General features: G+C 34.4%; 2 protein-coding genes and 1 long non-coding RNA gene across 3 annotated transcripts; all 3 read left to right on the top strand.

Moving 5' to 3' along the window:
• The first annotated feature begins 456 nt into the window (after positions 1–456).
• On the top strand, positions 457–5,024 carry LOC112001035 (phosphatidylinositol 4-phosphate 5-kinase 9). Its single transcript, XM_065779066.1, has 5 exons — positions 457–2,185; positions 2,419–2,588; positions 3,043–3,197; positions 3,945–4,110; positions 4,490–5,024. Exons 1-5 carry the CDS (start codon positions 2,093–2,095, stop codon positions 4,707–4,709), a joined length of 804 nt encoding a protein of 267 aa, XP_065635138.1. The 5' UTR covers positions 457–2,092; the 3' UTR covers positions 4,710–5,024.
• A 1,298-nt stretch (positions 5,025–6,322) lies between these two features.
• LOC112001046 (uncharacterized) lies at positions 6,323–6,925 on the top strand. Its single transcript, XM_024033209.1, has one exon. It carries the CDS (start codon positions 6,323–6,325, stop codon positions 6,923–6,925), a length of 603 nt encoding a protein of 200 aa, XP_023888977.1.
• Positions 6,926–16,544: 9,619 nt separating this feature from the next.
• On the top strand, positions 16,545–20,859 carry LOC112001037 (uncharacterized). The gene is made up of 3 exons (XR_010631133.1): positions 16,545–16,735; positions 17,056–17,158; positions 20,563–20,859. It is a non-coding gene; the product is annotated as an uncharacterized LOC112001037 (long non-coding RNA).
• Positions 20,860–21,200: the final 341 nt, after the last annotated feature.

Below are 21,200 nucleotides of genomic sequence, written 5' to 3' on the forward strand. Positions count from 1 at the left end.
GAAATTCATCATCATTAGGCGTGGTGAAGTAGCTTGGACTTTGTGTGAATTTACAGATTATTTTCGACCTTTTAANACAAAATTGGAAAACCCCTTCCTTGTAAATATAATTGCTGGTAGCTAATTCCTTTTGATGTCTGTGTTGATCTTATACTGCCTCTCCCCAGCAGGGGAGCCTCTTTTTATCTTTTCGCGCTGTTGATATTCATCAGTGGAAAAAGAAAAAGGAAAAAAAATGATGTTGATATACATGTCCTTCTGAAAATTCAATGTAGGAATTTAAGGGAATTGTTCATTTGTGGGAATGATGTCCATTTGTGGGAATGATGCTCTGAGGGAACTTTCTTCTCCTGGGAAAAGTGGGAGTGTTTTTTTCCTGTCCCAAGATGATCGATTCATGATTAAGACTTTGAGGAAATCTGAAGTAACGGCTTGTCCATTCCTCAGATAAAACATTAAGGGAATTAACTTCTTGTTTTGCAATTTCTGGATTTTTGATTTCGTGATAGTTATTTATCTATGATGCATATTCCTTGGTAAGATATGAATTTTATTTCTTGGTAAATGATTTCTGATATCTTGATAGCCATAAACTTTCTTTGCCAACATATTATTGTTTCCTTCTTTTACCAAAAATATGCATGGTTTTTTTTTTTTTTTATGTAATGTCTTTGATCAGAAACCTATATCATAGGCTTAGGGATATCTGTGAAACTTAGGAGCGTGAATTAAGGAAATTTAATTCTATTTATCAGCCCAAAGGACATCAATTTATGCCATTTTTCCTTAACTGCTGATGGATGTGGTCAATAATGGTTTGCTTATTGATTACAAGGAATAAATTTTGAACATCGAAGTAATTTTTATGCCTTTCATGAAATTGCTCCATCAATTTTGAATTATATTGGTAACACATTTGCACATGTTGCTCCTGATGTTCCACAGTAGATGAAAATTTGCAAAATGATCATATTTTAATGAGTCAAAATAAACCTAACAATTTTCTGGAAATACTCAACATTCACGTGTGTCACTTGATCTTGTTAACCATTTTACAAAGACAGTCATTTTGATTCATTAAAATTCTTTTCATTTACAGAATTTCATATATTAGCTTACAAATCACAGCATTTATTTTTGCTGGACCAAGGGATGATATTCAATGGAGGAAGTGCAATGCAACCCTCAAATTTCATGGCATCCATCGTTCACTTATGTAGCCCTCCTTGTTGTGGGTTTATTGTAACCAGTGAAGCTGCAGATGCTACTGGAGTATAGGCTTGCATGAAATCAAAATTGAGTTTTGGAGGACTGAATGGCCCATTCACTTCATAAATTCTACATTTAGTCTCTTTAGCTGTTTGGATGGTCTCTCCATTTCTTTTGTTTGACCTTGTGTCTCTTTATTATTTTGGAAGTGTTAAGAGTTAGCCCTAGTTGCCTCCTAGTTTTATTTTTTACATATAATTATATATAGATAGGTAGATAGATATATTTATGTATTTCCTGTGTAGATGGATTGTGCAACCATTAGTGCTTTCCAACAATCGTACTAATCAATTGAGAAGGGCGGGGGGGGACCAAGGTGACTTATTTATGTGTGAATAACAAAGATGTCTGAAAAGGAAACCTCTGGGATATTTAGTATTTCTTTGTTATTCATGCATAAATAAGTCACCTTGCGATATATATTTTCTCTTTTGTGTTTTATTGTAACAGTTCTTAGAAAAAATCAGCATGTGTTGATATTTCCAATGCATGATTGACATGGTTTCGAAGGGCTAGAGGTGAGTCCAAAGGTCTCTTCTTTAGAAAGTTTCCATACATTATCAAAAAAAAAGAAAAAAAATGATTAACATGGTTCCAATATACTAAAAGAAAGCTTGAGTAATTAATACAACTTTAAATTTCAGGAGCTTATAGGACCTATTTTTGTGTGCCTGTGAATCATGTAAAAGAACTCTATACTCAACCAGGAATGTAGTTCTGAAGAATCTGAACCATGATACGTCTGCTATAATTGAAGTTTTATATATGTTCTCTTTCTCATCGTATACCTCTAAATCATTATCATGTGAGGACGTATGAAAACATGCTTATTACAAAATTTTTTGGCCTTCACAGAATCATGCCTTCTAGTGGTCAAAAGGTAAGCAGCACAATGAAGCACTCATCTGTTCTAGAGGTATTTTTCCATGTATTTCAATGTCATTGCCATTATTTGTTACTTCTTAATATTTATGATAAAGGTTTGAACTTCATTGAAATTTTCTGAGCCGCAGGCCCATAGTACTGTGTTTTAGATCTGACTGTGCTATGATTTGGATCATGCTTTGGTTCATTAAGCCTTCTGCAAGAATGTGAGGTGCCTTCTATTCACAAGAAGCTAATATTTGTAGTTTATTTCCTACCTTGCAGTTTCGCTTTGTAGTAATGGGAAATATGTTCTGCACGGAGTTGAGGATCCATCGAAGATATGATTTGAAAGGTTCGTCCCTTGGACATTCGGCAGACAAGGTTGAAATTGATGAGAACACAATACTCAACGATTTGGATCTAAACTATCAATATTATTTGGAACCCTCTTGGTGAGAGGCTTTATTGAAGTAAGTTGTACTTTCATAGCTGCCATGTAATTTCCTTTCCTACTTGGGGGTTAACATATCCAAGGTTGTAAATTGGTAATCTTTACCCAATGTGGTAAATGAATATATGAAGATCCCAAGTGAATAATTTTTTTATCCATAAAAATTTGACTGTAATATTTTGTGTGGCTGCCATATTTGTGTGAAAATTTTTGAGGTTCCAAATTGTATAATCTCTTGCCTAATAACAAGTAAAAGTTGGTTTTAGCTGGCACACAAGTATCAAGCTTCAAATGTAAAATTTCATATCCTCAACTGCTGATTTTACCCCTAATTTTGTTGTTTTAAATGATAGGATTTGAATTGTGGCATTCATCTCATGCTGGCTGTATTTCTTATTGTTACAACAGATATTGACAGCACTTTCCTATTTATGTGACTTTTTTTTTGTATGCAGCCAGATTGAGATTGACAGTAAGTTTTTGGAAGCCCAACACATTATGGATTACAGCCTTTTGTTAGGTGTGCATTATCAAGCCCCTCAACTCCTGCTCTCTCTTATGTTCTACCAAGGTATAACGGCAGATGGATTGGCAATGCTTGCAGAAGAAGGTGCGGCTTATGTTCAAAATTGGTGCTCCACCATAATCTGTTCAAGAAATTTTAGGAAGAATATTGATTCAGTTGTCTGGTGTCTTTTTATGGTTAGAATATCAATTGGAAACAAAATGTGTAAAAACATGAGAGTATGTAGGAAATTTATGACAGAAGCTAGTGTCAGCAGTTAACCTTTTTGGTAAGTGGTGTCTGCGGTTAGTGTGTAGGTAATGCGATGTATATGCAGTGAAGTAATAAGTAATGAGAAAGGTTTTCTTTGACCTATTTTGAACTGAAAATAAACCAACACATTTGAGTATTGTTTTATGGTCTTAATTTAGCCCATGTTATCCAGTAATAGCGGTATTTTAGGAAGTCCCATTTTTCATATTTCTCTTGGGATTGGCAGTTTATTTGTTGAAGGCTACATAACACCCAAGAAAATAGGCCAAGTTCCAATTTGAAAACTTAGGACCCTCCTTATTTAACATTGACAGCAAATTGGTTTTTGTCCTTCTTTCTTATTTTTATGTGTGTTGACACAAGGGTTTTTTTCTGTTTTAATTTCTATTTCACTTTAACTTCTTTTACCAGTGAGGATTTGAAATTTATATTTTGCACGTGGTACATGACCCACACCCATTAGACTTGTATCACCCACTAATTCTGATTTAACCTGGTCATCATCAGTTGTCTATAACTTGCATAGCTTCTCTGTTCATTAATATTGAAGACTAATATGGTGGTTATGTTTCAATTCAGACCCTCTAGAGAATGGGATCTTTAATTACCCACAAAGCCTTGTTTTGGTCCCCCGTGGAACAGATGATTATAGTGTTGTTTTGGGCCCTCACATCAGGGGTAGCCGATTACGAGCATCAGCTGCTGGTGATGAGGAAGTCGATCTTCTTTTACCTGGTACAGCAAGGTATGATTTCATGGAATGCCTAAGCATGTTGTCATCGCAGCTAATGGGTCTTTTATTTTTGGGCAAGTGACCAATATGTCACATGCAAATCTTTCTTTGCTGTTTGGCCAGTATTGTAGATGAACTCATATAAGTTATAAAAAACGAACCCTTGAAGAAAATTTGGAATGCCCTAGCTCTAGACGGTTGACTTTGTATAATATTTGCAAGCTTGATCCATTCTATCACAAGAAAGATGATCTATTTTAGAATGTCTTTAATTTAAAGATTTAAGCATCTCAAGTACATAGGAGAATGAGAGAAGACTTTTTTGTACAATGGCTACTACTGTATGTCTGAAGCATTGGAGTTCTAATTTTCTTTGCAACTTTTTAAGCAGGCTCCAAATCCAGCTTGGTGTGAACATGCCAGCAAGGGCAGAGCTGATTCCAGAGAAAGAGGAAACCCAAATGTTTCATGAGGCTTATGATGTTGTTCTGTACCTTGGTATCATTGATATTTTGCAAGATTACAACATGAGTAAGAAGATTGAACATGCATATAAATCTCTTCAGTTTGATTCCTTGTCCATCTCTGCCGTAGACCCTACATTCTACTAGCAGCGCTTCTTGGAATTCATTCAAAAGGTTTTCCCCCCGAATTTCATAAGTTAAAATTTTACATTCTACTCACAGCACTTCTTGGAATTCATTCAAAAGGCGTTCACTCCGAATTCCTTAAGTTAAAATTTTGGTCAACGTACTTAACATGCTACTTGTGGGAGTGCTTGTGATCATTCTTGTCAAGGGTGAGGGTGGAAGAAGTGTCAGTTTGTCTTGTAAGTATTGTTAAATAGGTAAAGTAAGCTCATTTTAGCCTATCTAAATGTTGTTGATAGAATAGTTTGATTTTATGTTCTCATGGTTGTTTGATTTTCTCTCGGAGCACATCCAGTTTTCAATTCTTTTATATTATGGCAGTCTTTCATTCAGGCATCTAGTGTTCACATATATGAGTTCATGATCTGTTGAAAAATAAAAAGAAAAAGAGCTTATGGATGAGAAATCAAAGAGCGTTTTATTATTATTATCTTTTTTTAGATGAACCAAGGATAAGAAGTCAAGGACCATTTTAGATAAGAACGCTCTGCTATATTCTTATTGCAAAACCTATGTTTGGACTTTTTAAAAAAAATTATTCCAATTATGTTTGGACTTCTTGCCAAGCGAAGAAAACGTGTCCGCATCAGGTATCAATATTATTAACTTGATGGTGGACAGGGGAGTGCATTGGTTGGGTTGGTGTTTTTCAACCCAACCCGTCCTTCTTAGGTTGAAAAATTCCCAATTCAACTCAATCAAACTCATTACATATATAGAAATCAACTGAACCCAACTTATAAGGGTTGGATCGATGAGTTGTGCACTTGTAGTTACATTTTTCATGTACTATAAAAAAATTTGGACTTTCATAAACTATTTAAGCATTTGTTTCTCAATAAATCGTAATAACTCACATGACATGCCTAAATTATTTTCCAAAATTCAAATTCATCAAAATTAATTCTAAAAAATACCAAAAAAAAAAAAATTAATGTAAGGATAATAAAAGAAACTAATATATGTGGTGGTTTGGATTGGGTCAGATGGGTTGGAAAAATGATCAATTCGAACTCAACTTAACTTGAGCCTTAAAATAAAATTACAATCCAAATAAATCCACTAACCCGGGGTGTTGAGTTGGCTTGAACTGGTCAAGTTGAATTTTTATGGGTTAATTTTGTCGGGTTGGTAGGTTTGATAGACATCCTTAGTCAAGAGGTGGCAAAAGGAGAAAATTCCTTTAGAGCTCGTTTAATTGGAGTGATTTGAGGGAGGATGGAAAAAAATGATTTTTTGTATTATTTAAATGGGAAAGAAAAGAGAGATTTTATCTTTATCCAAAATTTACGTGAGCATATACCAATGTTTTTTTTTTTTTTTTTTTTAATTTTAGAGAAACAGTACCGACATTTTTTATATTTGGGATTTTTTTCCCTCATTTTTTAATATTTTATTTGAACCAATTTAATTAATCACATTCTTTATATAAAATATATAAAAATAAATTGAGAAATAAGTTAAAATAAAGTAATTATTGTATTGAGTCACTTTAATAATGTATCTAATTATTTTCTATATACTATGTAATTGATGCTGATCTGGTGTTCTCTGTACGGCAGCAGGAAGAAAATATGGAGTTGTTCATGGTTGTTGCATGGTTTATATGGAGTAGACGTAACAAAATGCATTTCAACGAGCAACATATGCCACCTGAGAAGATCCTTGAAGCTGCAACAACATTGCTTGTTGACTTCCACGGAAATAATGACAGCAAACCCGAGAGAAATCTGGTTCAAACACAGCGTTGGTTACCACCAGTTGAAGGAATGTACAAGGTGAACTATGATGGTGCTTATTTCGTGGATGAAGAAAAAGCAAGGATTGGTGTTGTGGTGCGGAATGATTTGGGTCAAGTTATGGGTTCACTAGCAGAAAAAATTGATATGCCGACAACTGTTGAAGTGCTTGAGGCAATGGTAGCAAGGAGAGCAATGTTATTCATGGAAGAATTGGGCTTGAGGCACACTGTATTTGAAGGAGACTCGGAGCTTGTTGTAAAAGCATTAGTGGGTCATTGTCCAGACCGGTCTAGTATTGGTCATATTATAAAAGACTATAAGTCTTTAAGGAGTTTGTTCCAAACTTGTTCTTTCTCTCATGTTAGGCGGCAGGGCAATGGAGTTGCTCATGCTTTAGGTAGGAGAGCTAGAAAGTCTTTTTCTTTTAACTATTAAGATGGAATCTATTCCACCAGACATTACTTATCTAGTTTATGTTGATGTAACATCATAATTTTTCCACACATTAATAAAGTGGAACCTTTTCTTCTCAAAAAAAAAAAAAAAATAGATCAGTTTCTTTTTCCATTAAATTTTTTTTTTTTAAATGAGTTTTCTATTCCTCCACTTTTTTACAACTTTAACTAAACAAAATTAGAGAAAATTAAAATATCTTATATCCCTCTACTTTTCATCGCTTCCTCCTTTTCTATGCGTTCACATTTTTACCCTCCAAATAATGGAGAATGGACACTCGGGTTGCACAATGCATTCACAACTTCACATTCAACGCATTGGATTCCTAGTTCGACTAACATTTGTGGCTCCAGTCCAGTATAATTTGTTTTTTGGTTGTTGTTTGTGGGGGTGAGGTTTTAAATTTTTGTTTCCAATAAATAAAAGTTTTTTTTTCTTTGAAAAGCGGTAAATAAAAAGGTTTTAGTGTTGGGTCTATTAGGAACCCTGAAATCAGTGGTTCTTAATAGGGATTGATAGAAATTATAGGAGAATTATAGGAAAATTGACTTAATTCGAGATAGTCACCCTCCATAGAAAAAGAAAGAGATTAAGAAAGAGATACACTAATGCACTAAGCAATGAGTTGGTTTATTCCTCAATGATAGAAATATGATTATAAGTAGGTATTTACAGAACCATAAAACTATTCTATTGGCTCACATGGCCTTATCCTAATAGTCCTATTATTCCCCGTGTGCATTAATAATTCCAACATGTGTTAAATGTGATTAACATGCTTGAAATTATAACTAACTAACTAAATCACCATGGAATAATTATTATCCATACGCTTATAGCATTCCTAACAAGGCCACTAGCAATATTTTTATAAAATTTTTAACAAAAAAAAAAAAAAAAGGGTAATAGGTTGTTAGTTGTTACTAGTTGTTATTGATGCGCAATTTTAATGGTGGGTTCAAATTTGAAACAGTAGCAACTTATCATTTAAGATTTGTTGTAAAAGTATAATGAAAATGTTGATAATGGAGCACTCCTTATTTATTTTAACCTAAAATGAATCTCTTTCACTAGAGTGAAGTCAAATTTTGGGGACCACATTGCATATTGATACATCTAGGTGTGTGCACAAGTTAAGATAAGGGATTTTCATCATGGTTAGGATGAAAAAAAATACCTAACCCAACCCACATGGAACAAGCTGCATTGGGTAGGATAGTATTTGAAAAAAAAAAAAAAAAAAAAAAAAAAAAAAAAAAAAAAAAAAAAACTAAGTATTAAAACAACATATGATAACTCCTCAAAGATCAGTGGGTTGAAACTCTTCAGACTTTGACAATCTCGAGAATTGAATCCTGTAAAACCAACTCAATCAGAGTAAGACCAGTGGAGACCGGCCTAAGACCCTCCGATGATGAAGTTAGAAGGCTGGAATAGAGAGGGAATATGTCTAAGTGTTTGTTTCCTTCTCCAAAATGAAAAAATCAGAATCCTTTACCTCTACGTAGAATCGGGTTTATATAGCACATGGACCGGTTATTTTCTCTGATAACCGTTCCTATTGTCGAGGAGTTCATCAAAATCGGAGGTAACTTCCATAACTTCCGTAGAAGTTGCTTCATCTGAACCGGTGTCTCAGTACGAGTAATGGAGGTCTTGACTTATTGGTGAAGTCATGAATGCTTGGCTCGTCCATCCATATCCAGGGGTGGACGTGCCTTAGCATGGCCATGCCTTCCTCGTCCATCCTTTGAAGTGGACGAGACCTTGTCCGTCCGTCCTTAAGGACGGACGAGGCAACTTGGCTGTGCCATCCTTCTGTTTCCTGTAGACGAGCCATATGAACAATTTTTCAGTGGTGGTGTTTTTATGTCATCATCAACATATTTATAAGATAATAACACAAATAACAATAGATTTATAACCTTATTTGTGTTGGTTTGATACACTAATCAAACCTGACCATAACACAAGACCAACACGAAAAATGACAAATTTATAACCTTACATACCTTAGCATAGTACCAACCCCCACACAAACTATTTGATTATTGCATTAAACCCACATAAATAATCTTATATTGAAAAGAAATGGGAAAATAGGTTAGGGTTTAATTTTTTATTAAGGGATAGGGGGAAAAGATAAGTAAAAAAACCATATAATTTATATTAATATACATATTAAATATAAATGAGTTGGAATGGGTTAAACAAATTTGTGAATCTGTTGACAGACGCCCAACCTAACCCACTAAAAAAGAAGAAGAAGAAGAAGAAGAAAAAGAAGAAGATTAGGCAACCCAATCCAACTCACCAACCCCTAAAAACTGACCAATCTCATTGGATTGGATCGATTTTAGCGAATAGTTGGATTTGCTACATGCCCTTAGATTAAAAGTAGAGAAAATTTTAAAACACATACATAGATACACACATGGTAATGAGTATACACAATCCTCATCATTTTTATAAATTTTAATGAGTATACACAAATTGCTTACCTTGCAATCAAAATGTACAAAGCAAAAATTCATCATTATTTTATATATATATATATATATTCTTCTTCTTCTTCTTTTGAGTATTATGCTTCCCTAACTTTAAATATCCTCCATTTAGTTTTTTTTTTCTTTTTTTCTTTTTTTCATTTTTCCTTTCGTTTGGCATTTAGAGTTTAAATCAAGCATTGACGAATGATTAGAAACTTAACAACAACAACAACTCAGTCCCAAATTGAAAAAAAAAAAAAAAAAAAAAAAAAAAAAAACTATCTATCCAAGATAAAATTGCTTTTTGAGTACTATCACCCCCTAATAAATCTCCTTGGTGTAGTTATTTTTTTATTTTTTTTATTTTTTTTAATTTGAGTCTAAATCAAGATGAGTAATTTGAAGCTTAACAACAACTAATAAAGCTTGGTCTCAAATAAAATAAAAATAAAATCTCCAAAAGGAAATTGTTTTTATTAAAAATTCACCATTTGAACTCAATTGCCATAGTTTACCAATTTAGAGCATCAACAATGGTGGTGCAAAAATTTATCAATTTAGCACCACAAAAAACTATTTATCTATTTTACCATCATACTTTACAAAATACCTAACATTAGTGGTTTTTTTTTTTGAAAATGGAATGAAACTTCATTAAACATTAACTGAGTCCAAAAACAGAGCATCAATAGCGGGGGGAGGGGACTCCTCCAACCATACAATCACATCACCCAACCCTCTAGCAAACTTGGCTAAACAATGAGCCACACCATTGGCTAACCGGCTTACCTACCCAGCAGACACAACACGTAGACCTGTGTATAAGCAGTGGATATCCCCATACAAGTTCCCCAGACGTGAACCATTTGGCTGTAAGCTGGAAATTTTCCTCATGACCGAGACGTTATCACCCTCAATAAGCAGCTCTGCGAAGCCCGCATCAGCAGCAAACTCCAAAGCTTTATGGCAAGCCAGCACTTCCGCCTCCTCAGGATCCGCCACAGGTGGACCCCTCACCTCCAAAGCAGCCAACACTTCGCCCTTCACATTGCGAATAACAACACCGATTCCCGTCGCATTTAAATCCTCAAAATGGCTGCATCAAAGTTTAGCTTAAATCTATTTTCTGGCGGTGGGCTCCAATGGGCATCACTAGCAATGGACGTTTGAACCGCCAAGTGTTGTTGGGCTTCCCTAAACTCCTCTAGACATTCCATTGCTCTCTTATTCAGCCGAGTTGGATCTTGCATATTCCCACCATGGATGATATAGTTCCGTTGGCTCCAAATCAACCAGGCCTGGACGAAAAATAGTTCGAGCTCCTCGGTAGTCAACTTTCTCAATAACTCCTCCACTAGTTGCAGCACATCAAGTTGACCTCCCACCGATTTTTGCAACCGTCTCACACAACCAGCCCACACATCCTGAGCCACACTACACTCCCAAATGGCATGGATAGTAGTTTCCACCTCTCTTTTGCATAGAGGGCAAATGTCGTCTTCCGTAATGCGTCGTTGAGCAAGCTTCACTCGAGTTAGCAGAATGTCATGGCAAGCACGCCATGCAAAATTGCGGACCTTGTTTGGGATATGGAGTGTCCATATCTTACCCCACACCCTGCATCTTCCCAATGGCAAAGAGCCCTCTCCCATAACATCCTTCTCTTTCTTTAACTCTCTGGCCAGATGGTACCCTGTTTTAACCGAATATACCCCCTCTGTAGAGTTCAACCAAAACAGAGCATCATGTGTTTGCAAGCGACTGAGTGGAATCCGAGAGATTGCCTCTGCATCGTCGCGGTGAAACTTCAGTTCAAGTAATTGCCTATTCCAAAGCTTGGCAGACCAATCAATTAGCTCTGACACCCTCCATTCCCACTCTTCCTCCACTGGTGGGTGCAGCACCTTATTAGTAGGATAGTTCGGAATCCATTTGTCTTTAAGTACCCAGATTTCAAACCCATCACCAACCCTCCAACAGCAACCATTCTTCAGAATCGATTGAGCCGCCATAATACTCTTCCACACATAGGAACCGTTTGGACCATCCTCTGCCTCCAGGAAATTGCACCGTGGAAAATACTTCGCTTTGAAACATTTATAAAGCAACGTGTCTTTCTTTTGCAGCAGCCTCCAACCTTGCTTGGCTAGCATTGCGAGATTGAAGTAGCGAATATCCTAAAGCCCAAACCACCCTCTTTCTTCGGTTTAGACAGTGACTCCCAACTCTTCCAATGTATTTTCTCTCATTTCCCACCTGTCCCCACTAGAATCTTGCACACATGGCATTAAGCTCATCACACAACTTTGCAGGGAGTTGAAACACCCCCATAGTGTACGTTGGTAGGGATTGAGCCACGGCCTTTATCAACACTTCTTTACCGGCTTTTGATAACATTAACCCCTTCCACCCTTTTAGCTTCTTCCACACTTTATCCTTAAGGAAGGCAAAAGCTTGATATTTTGAGCGACCAATCAAAGTTGGCAAGCCCAGGTAGGATTCGAAGCGGTCCACCTCCTTAACATTCAACTTAGTTTTAATCCAATCTCGTTGCCGACCATCTGTGTTACTACTGAAAAAAATTGAGGATTTCTCAAAATTATTAATTGCCCAGATGCCATTGCATAGAGTTGCAATATATCCACAATTTCTTGAACCTCGTCATGAGTGGCTCGGCAAAAGAGAAGTGAATCATCAGCAAAGAGTAAATGAGATATGCTTGGAGCCCTCCTACAAATAGACACTCCATGCAACCTGTTTTCTGCCTCGGCTCTAGCTAGTAGAGATGAGAAGCCCTCTGCACATAAAAGAAAGAGATAAGGAGATAACGGGTCCCCTTGGCGGAGCCCTCTAGACGGAATAATGTGACCATAGGATTTTCCATTGATCCGGATAGAAAACGAGGAGTAGATACACAACACATGACCCGCTCTATCCACACCTCTGGAAAACCTAGTTTAGTTATGATACCCTTCAGAAAAGCCCACTCAACCCGATCATATGCTTTACTAACGTCTAATTTCAAAGCAAGGGAACCACTTCTACCTTTTTTGCGACAATACATGGCATGTAAAGACTCATATGCAACAAGAAAGTTATCAGTGATAAGCCGCCAGGTACAAAAGCACTTTGCGTGGAAGCAATCAGATGGGGGAGGATTTGTTTTAATCTGTTTGCCAAGACCTTTGAAATGATTTTGTAAATAACATTACAAAGGCTAATGGGTCTATAATCAGTAATTTTTTCCGGTGATTTTATTTTAGGAATAAGAACTATCTGCGTATAATTAACATCAGGTTCCATAATTCCCTTATTTAAGCATTTAACACAATAAAATAATATATCTACTACAATAAATAACAACCACCATCTTCTAAAAAAAAAAAAAAAAAAACAACACCACCACCACAATAAATTAATGTCTTTTAATAAAATATTGTTTTTTTTTTTTTTTTTTAACATCTTAGCTATAGTGCACAACCAGCCAAAAGTCTTGTAACTGAATTGACACATTCTCATATACAAAGTACTTAGGGTTTAGGAGGAAAGGGTTCAAACTGCAGGATTAGCAGCATGTTGTAATTATTTATCAAAAAAAAAAAAAAGCTATAGTGCACAACCACTTTGGCTGTGCACTATAGCTCAACAGCAATATATATACATATATATATATATGGCTTTTGCTCCACTGATGCATTAGCCTTTTGTTCCACTTTTTTATATTTAGTTGCTAAATTTAACATTTTACCTATTTGCCTCCACCAATACTAAGAGAGGAAAGTACTAAAGAGGAGAAACAAAATTCTAGTATAAATAATTTTTTTTTTTTTTTTTTGGGGTAAAAAGATGGAAACTTTTTTTTTTGGGGTAAAAAAGATGGACATTTTGTTGTTGTTATCAACTTTTTTTTTTTTGGGGGGGGGGGGGGGGGCGGTGGTGGGGAACTGTTATTTTTGGTGTTAAACATTTTAAAAATCTGTAAAATACACATTCGTTGAGAAATTTATTTATTTATTAAAAAATGGGATTCCCTAGTACTAAGTGTAACCCTGCCCCAAATTTTCTCCTGAATCTCCACGTTGATGATGTATCTCACTTTTACCTAAGGATGGAGCTTTAGAGGAAATGGCCTTGTTAACATATTAGCTACAAAAAGTGTAAGTAAAAATGAAGGGTAAACTATAAAGTTGATCTTTATCTTATCTTTTATACCATATGTTAATTTGTTACTAACGTTACAATTATGTTAATTTGGTCTTTAGGTTTTCAAAAAAAAAATGTTAATTTGGTGTCTAACTTTTTTAATGTCATGTTAATTTGTTCTTATTACTAAGTGTTGGATGAAAAATGCTGATGCAGATAACGGCCCAAAATATATATATATATATATATTTGCCGCACCAACTATCAATTGTGCAGCCACGTCAAATTTATAAATAAAAAACCCTAACAAAATTAATAAAACAACACAAACAAAATTACAACAAGCAAAAAAGATTGGTAAGAATAGGACCTCCAACAATCTTTTCCTTTTCTTCTATCGCTAAAAAAAAAAAAACAAACAGAGCCGATTTATTTTCACTGAAAAATGCATTATATGTTGCCTTTTCTCAATCTTTAGAACTTAGATTCACTTTAATTCTTCTTGATTGATGAAACCTGAGAAGCACAAATTAAACCAAGCTTTATCACTGGAATTGCCTCCTGTTCTGAAAAATTACACTGGAGCCTCCCATCAACACAATACTCCTCTTTCCCTTCTTCCACTGCCTCTCTCACCATGTCACAAAGCAACACCGCATTGAAATGGTTATAAACTAAATTAAAATATGGTGTAAAAAATAAAAATCAATTATATAATTTATTCTAAATATTAATATTCTAATGACGAATCAGAATTAGCTAGATAGACATAAAAGCATCAAATTCATAAGAAAATGCATTATTCGTCTCAAAGGGAGAAATTTTTTATCCATAATTTCTTAGTAGGGAGAATATGACCATATCTTAAAGGAAGAAGGTCAACTTTTTCTCAATGAAAAATAAACTAAGGTAGTGTTAGGAACGACTTTTGGGTGGAGTACGTTCTAGCCGAATGAGTTTTCTAAAATGTATTATGGCATGGTAAATTCCATCATGAATTTAAATGTTACAATCCACCATGATGTGAGAGAAGGAGTACCATATTGCTCCACTACCAAATATTGAATATTTAATCCACCATTTGAATGTCTTTATAATAACAGATCATCAGCAAATTAATCTAAAATCAAAATGCTCATTCAAAATTGTAATACCTTTCCCTAAGTTTGGAAGAATAGTTAATTTAAACCAGTAAATAGACATATATTGATTATAAAGAATTATTGCAATCCATCTTGATGTGAGAGAAGAAGTATCACATCGCTCGACTTCCAAATGCAGAATAATTAATCCACAGTTTGAATGAATTTATAATTATAAATCAGCAACAAATTAATTTCAAATCAAAACACTCATTACAAACTCGTAACACGTTTCCCTAATTTCGTAAGAATGGTTCATTTAAATTGGTAAATAAACATATTTGATTATAAAATTTTGCAATTTAAGATGCATATGCTAATGATTCTATGAAGAGTAATGCTCTACTTACTAAAAGTTTTATTATAAATTTTATAAAAGTTATAAAGTCTTTAGAGTAAAATTGATAAATAATTTTATTATTTTTGAATAGATGCAGCACCACATATTTATCCTTTTATTTTTTTTCTTACAATAAAAGTAGATTCTAATTTTATAAAATTCACAAGTACTTTTTAATTTTTTTTGGATGAAATAACTTTTCTTGAGAAGGTTGAAATGAATTTTACTTATTAAAGCAAAACAGTTATTTATTTATTTACTTTTGTGGTAGCTAATTAGCATCATATAATTATTAAATTTTTTTAGGAGAATTTGTGACGACAGACGGTACTGAAATTACAATTTATAGACCGATTTGATAAAAAACCAAATTATAGGCTTGGAGTAACAGTATGCACTAATATAGTAATTTCAACAGTGGCCACATGGGCCACACGGGGATCAGACTGTGTAACTCGAAACTCAGTACTTATTTTGTTTTGTTTTGTTTAACTCTCAAAGTAAAAAGATAGATAACCCTAGATTCGTTGTCTCTCTCTTCATTGCGTGGTATACCGTGTACGTCTCTCTCATCTACTTTTATTTTCATTCATTCTCTCTTTCTTCTTCTACTTCAACCTATAGAACTGCCTCCGCCTCTCTAAACAGCACACATCCTCCGCCTTCACTCTCTCTATGGCATCTATCTCTGTCTCTAAATCTCCAAAACTTCAACCTCTTAGACCTTCCGCCTCTCTCTCTCTCTCTCTCTCTCTCTCTCCATGAACAAGACAAGGCCTTTGGTTATAATTAATTGTCATCAGATCGTGGCTGTTCATCGGTGCGGTTGACCGTTCTGTGTAGATCGGGGTGGGGGAAAGTCGATCTCTGTAGATCGAAATCAACAGGGAAAGCTTTGAGGATTTATTCGCCAATCCTGACCTATGACCTGAAGGTATGATCTTTTATCCCTCTATATTACTTACAATTCTGCAATAAACCATTCCGATCTGTGGTTTATAGTACATATATGTTTATTTTATCGTTAAAAAAAGAAAAAGAAAAAGAAGAATTATTACTCTATATTATATACAAAACTGTAATAACCCTATTCATTCATTGTTGTTAATAATGTTTCGTAGATCTAACATATTTCTTGCTTAAGATACGATGAACCGTATAGTTGTTGTGTTGTTTCCTCTTTTTTTTTTTTTTTTCCAGATCAGTCTCTATGTTTTCTCATTGATTTAAAAAAAATATGTTTTCTGTTTATAGAGTTTGTTTGGTGCTTTGCGGAATATGGTCCTGGGATTGTTGGCTGTCGTGCTTAGGTGCACCTCTTAGCCCTCGTCAATGCCGTATTTTAGGCACTAGACAGGTATTATTGATTTGCTATATCGAGAATGAAACTTTTTTATTTTTTTTTATACATGCAATTCATTTAAATTCAAGTATGAAACGACAGCTACCTGCAACCTACACTCTCAATATATTATAATACTTCTCTCTCTCTCTCTCTCTCCATGAACAAGACAAGGCCTTTGGTTATAATTAATTGTCATCAGATCGTGGCTGTTCATCGGTGCGGTTGACCGTTCTGTGTAGATCGGGGTGGGGGAAAGTCGATCTCTGTAGATCGAAATCAACAGGGAAAGCTTTGAGGATTTATTCGCCAATCCTGACCTATGACCTGAAGGTATGATCTTTTATCCCTCTATATTACTTACAATTCTGCAATAAACCATTCCGATCTGTGGTTTATAGTACATATATGTTTATTTTATCGTTAAAAAAAGAAAAAGAAAAAGAAGAATTATTACTCTATATTATATACAAAACTGTAATAACCCTATTCATTCATTGTTGTTAATAATGTTTCGTAGATCTAACATATTTCTTGCTTAAGATACGATGAACCGTATAGTTGTTGTGTTGTTTCCTCTTTTTTTTTTTTTTTTCCAGATCAGTCTCTATGTTTTCTCATTGATTTAAAAAAAATATGTTTTCTGTTTATAGAGTTTGTTTGGTGCTTTGCGGAATATGGTCCTGGGATTGTTGGCTGTCGTGCTTAGGTGCACCTCTTAGCCCTCGTCAATGCCGTATTTTAGGCACTAGACAGGTATTATTGATTTGCTATATCGAGAATGAACCTTTTTTTTTTTTTTTTATACATGCAATTCATTTCAATTCAAGTATGAAACGACAGCTACCTGCAACCTACACTCTCAATATATTATAATACTATTGTCATCCCACTACTATACGTGAATTACACTTTGGTCAATTCTCTTTTTAGTCCTTTCAGTTTGATTTCTGTCATTTATTAGGTCCATATAGGCCTTTAAAATCCTTTAAACGACGTAGTATTGGATTTTCTCCCAATTTTTTTTTTAATAATTAAAGAATTTAGTTATACTATTCTTAATAAAAATATATAATATATATAGTTTTTGAAAATTAAAGTATCGGCCCTTTAATAATGTAAGAAAAATAATGCTATTGAGTCTCCTATTCTGTGTTGGTAAAAGTGTAAGGTAGTGAAGAGCACATTGTTTTGTTTTTTTTAATAAATAATTTAATAAATTTAAAAATAATTATTCATAGGCAATACAAGTATACAACAATTAAATGATCAAATAATTATATAATTTCAAATAAAATATTTCATATAATTCATATAACATTTATATATGCCCTACCGATGCAATTTTACCATACAAATGGCATGTCAAGTTATTATTATTATTTAGATTAGCTAGATATGATATGAGTACTTATATGCAATAGCCTTTCTTGAAACTTTGTCAGCCATAATGTCTTATTACTAATTACTAATATTAGTTAATAATTATCTCTCGTAATATAATTCTGTAAGGGCTGGTTAATATAAGTTTAAGTGCTATGTTCAACATCAACTACTAAAGTAACTAGAGCTGGTTGATATAAGTTTGAGTGCTATGTTCAACATCGGCTACTGAAGTAACTGAAGGATGATTGTTTAGAAGTGGATATGGACGACGCTGTTTTAGGTGGTGGGTTCCTTATTGGAGGGGGATGGGCAATGCTGGCGAAAGTTAGTCAGATCTAGCAATGGATTTGTAATGGAGGTTTAGAATTGATTGCTTTGTGTAGAGTTTGGGATATGCTTGGTCCCTTTCTCACTTTTTATTTCCTTGAAAGTTTGTTTGTTTTCCGGGAAAATAGGGGCCTACTTGGTAATAGCTTGGTTGTAACCTAAGGCCCTGTTTGGGGATGAAAAAGGAGGAGAGAAAACTGGAGTGAAAATGATATTTTTAAATGTTTAATTAGGAGGAGAAAGTGTGAGGGATTTTGTCGGGGCCTGAGATTTTTTTTCCCAACTCTACCTATAATCTTTTCAGTTTTTGTAGACGTTACTTCAGTTCATGACTTTCACTTTTCTACCATCCTTTATAATTTGCAACTACTCCCAGCAACTAGATTCTAAATTGAAAAGTCCAAATTCAATTAGATTCTAAATTGAATTTCAATTGAAGTCCAATTTTCTACCACATGTTCATCTAAGCTTTTAATTTTTATGGCAAGTGAATTATTAGGTGCAAAAATCGAAGAGTCTAAAACCAATTAAATTTTAAATCATATATATATATATATAAATGAGAAACCATTATATATTTTAGAAATGTATGTTTAAAAAAACATTGTAAACTAATACCATCTATAATTTGAACATCTTTTTCAAAAATTGTATAATTTGAATCGTATAATTGTGATTGTTTTTAATTGTATCTGTGCATATGCACAGGGCAACATGCTAGTTATGTAATAAGGGAATGAAAATAAATTTATATAAATTACCTTTATTTTTCCATCTTCTCACTTTTTTCCTAAAACCAAACATAATAGTTTTTCATCTTTTCACTTTTCCATCCTCAATCGAATAAAGCCTAAGGTTACAACTAATAGAGGAAGATAACATGTATCTGTCATGTAATGCATATCACTCATTTAGGGTGTGTTTGGATACCGTTTATTTTGCTAAAACTGAAAAATTATTGTTGAAAATATTGTAGATAAAGGTACAATTTAGTTAAAATAGTGTAGTATGGTCCATGAATAGTGCTAAAAAGTGTAGTGGGGCCTATGAATAATAATAAAAATAAGCTAAATAGTGAAATATTTTAATTTTTCATTTCAGTCCAAACGCACACTAAATCACACTTAGGTGACTACAATTAGTTTGACTGTTTAACCTTGCTTAAATGACATACATATCATCTTCTTGTAGTTGGTTATAACTTAAGTTTGTAACTAAACTTTGCCGGAAACTCTTGTAGTAGGTCTTCATTCTGTTCTTATTGCCGGCATGTAGGTCTTCTACGATCACCCTGCTCTTGCTCTACCACGCTGCCCCTGCATAGATGATCACATTCCCATATGCTTCTTTAAACAAGAAATTCAAAAACACAATTTTATAATTTTAACTTAAATATTTCACCATTCAAAGGGATTGTAACAAAGTCTACAATAGCATTATAGCAAATATGTGACAAGATTAGAGGTAATTATAGGTTTTGCACGGTACAATATTATACACATTTGTTTATAGATCTTACATGTAAACTAAGAATTTTCAAATATATAATTAAAAAAAAAAGCTAGTAGACAGAGAGAAAAAAAGAGGGCCAAGGGCAGGAAGACAGCTCAAAATTGAGTAAGACAGACTAAATCCCAACACATTGGTGAATGAGCAAGGATCCAAAGTCCAAACTCTAGCTCACCTAACCTCTTTTCAGCTCTGGGATATATATGAAGAAGTAATGATGTTGTAGTTCATGCTGCAAAAATTACAAAGTGTATATATAACCACTGTATCCATAGCAGGTCTATATCGCATAAATACTGATTGTCATTATTTAACATTTTGTGTATAACTGTATATAGATGAGTGGGGTTTTTTATCCTATGGATCTAGTGCACCAAACCTAAAAGAACTAGCAATTAGTGTTTTAAGCCAAATGTGCAGCTCTTTAGGCTGTGAACGCAATTGGAGTATTTTTGAACACATTCACACAAAAAAAAGGGAATGGATTGGAACATCAATGCCTTAATGATCTAGTCTTTGTTCATTACAACTATAGAGTACAGCAATGGTAATAATCATTGTTTTTTACATGCAATTACATATAACCTGTCTTATTTAATAAAAGCAATATAATAATATTAAAATGAGGTCCTGAACTTCGACATCAGAACACACCAAATTGCCACTGAATTTCACTACTGTGTGGGAAAAGGCCAGACTAGCAGAAGGCATTCTGTCATACCAGTTATTTAGGGTTATGAATTTCACTACTGTGTTGTGGGGGAGGGCTTATTCGAGACTCATGGCAGATGGGTAAAGGGTTATATGCAATACATTGGAGTAACTACTAGTATCATCACACACTTGGCTGTGGAGTTGGATGCCAAAGTGATTGTAGATCTTGTTTTATCAAGGAAAACCCCTAACAGCTCATACACTTCACTCTTAAATGATTGCAGGTACCTACTCAGTCAGTTTCAGCGGACCAAGATCAGCCACTTATTTAGGGAGGCCTACAGAGGAGCTGACTGCCTTGCCAAGAAAGCTTGTTCCATGGTTAATGATGTTGTTAATGATTTTGTTGTTTTGAATGTTCCCCCTTCCCCTGATCTTGATGTAATTTTGAACTCTAATATTCACGGTCTGTACTCTCTAAGGCTCATAGCCAATATGTTGCCCTTTGTGAGATAATTCAGCATCTTGACCCCAAAAATAAAAAATAAAAAAAATAAACAGTAACAGAAAGTTTCACACTACTTCAACATTAAATTAATAAAAAACCACTCTATCTAGCTTCCGCATTAGTAAGCTACAAACTTTAATCAGAGTATATGATTTTAGAGTACCTCCTTGTACGCCTTACACTTCCGCTGGTGGTCTCTGAGCTCAGGAAGGCCTTGGATTTTTTTTCCACAAGGACAATCGTGACCATCTTTGGAGTCAATGTTCCTCTTGCTTCCCTTCAACCGCATAGCATCCTTGTCGTTCGCCATTGCAGATTTGCAGATCCCCTTCTCTCTTTTTCTCAAAACCCACTAGCAGATCCCCTTTCTCTCTCTTTTTCTCAAAACCCTAAATCATATAATTAATTCCAGCT

Source organism: Quercus suber, unplaced genomic scaffold, assembly GCF_002906115.3.
Source record: "Quercus suber isolate HL8 unplaced genomic scaffold, Cork oak 2.0 scaffold_198, whole genome shotgun sequence".
Classification (NCBI taxonomy): domain Eukaryota; kingdom Viridiplantae; phylum Streptophyta; class Magnoliopsida; order Fagales; family Fagaceae; genus Quercus; species Quercus suber.

Coding starts and splice junctions, on each gene's coding strand:
- LOC112001035 (XM_065779066.1), top strand. CDS start 2,093: ATGCTTATTACAAAATTTTTTGGCCTTCACAGAATCATGCCTTCTAGT. Junction 2,186..2,418: donor AGCACTCATCTGTTCTAGAG/GTATTTTTCCAT, acceptor CCTACCTTGCAG/TTTCGCTTTGTAGTAATGGG. Junction 2,589..3,042: donor TATTATTTGGAACCCTCTTG/GTGAGAGGCTTT, acceptor TTTTGTATGCAG/CCAGATTGAGATTGACAGTA.
- LOC112001046 (XM_024033209.1), top strand. CDS start 6,323: ATGGAGTTGTTCATGGTTGTTGCATGGTTTATATGGAGTAGACGTAAC.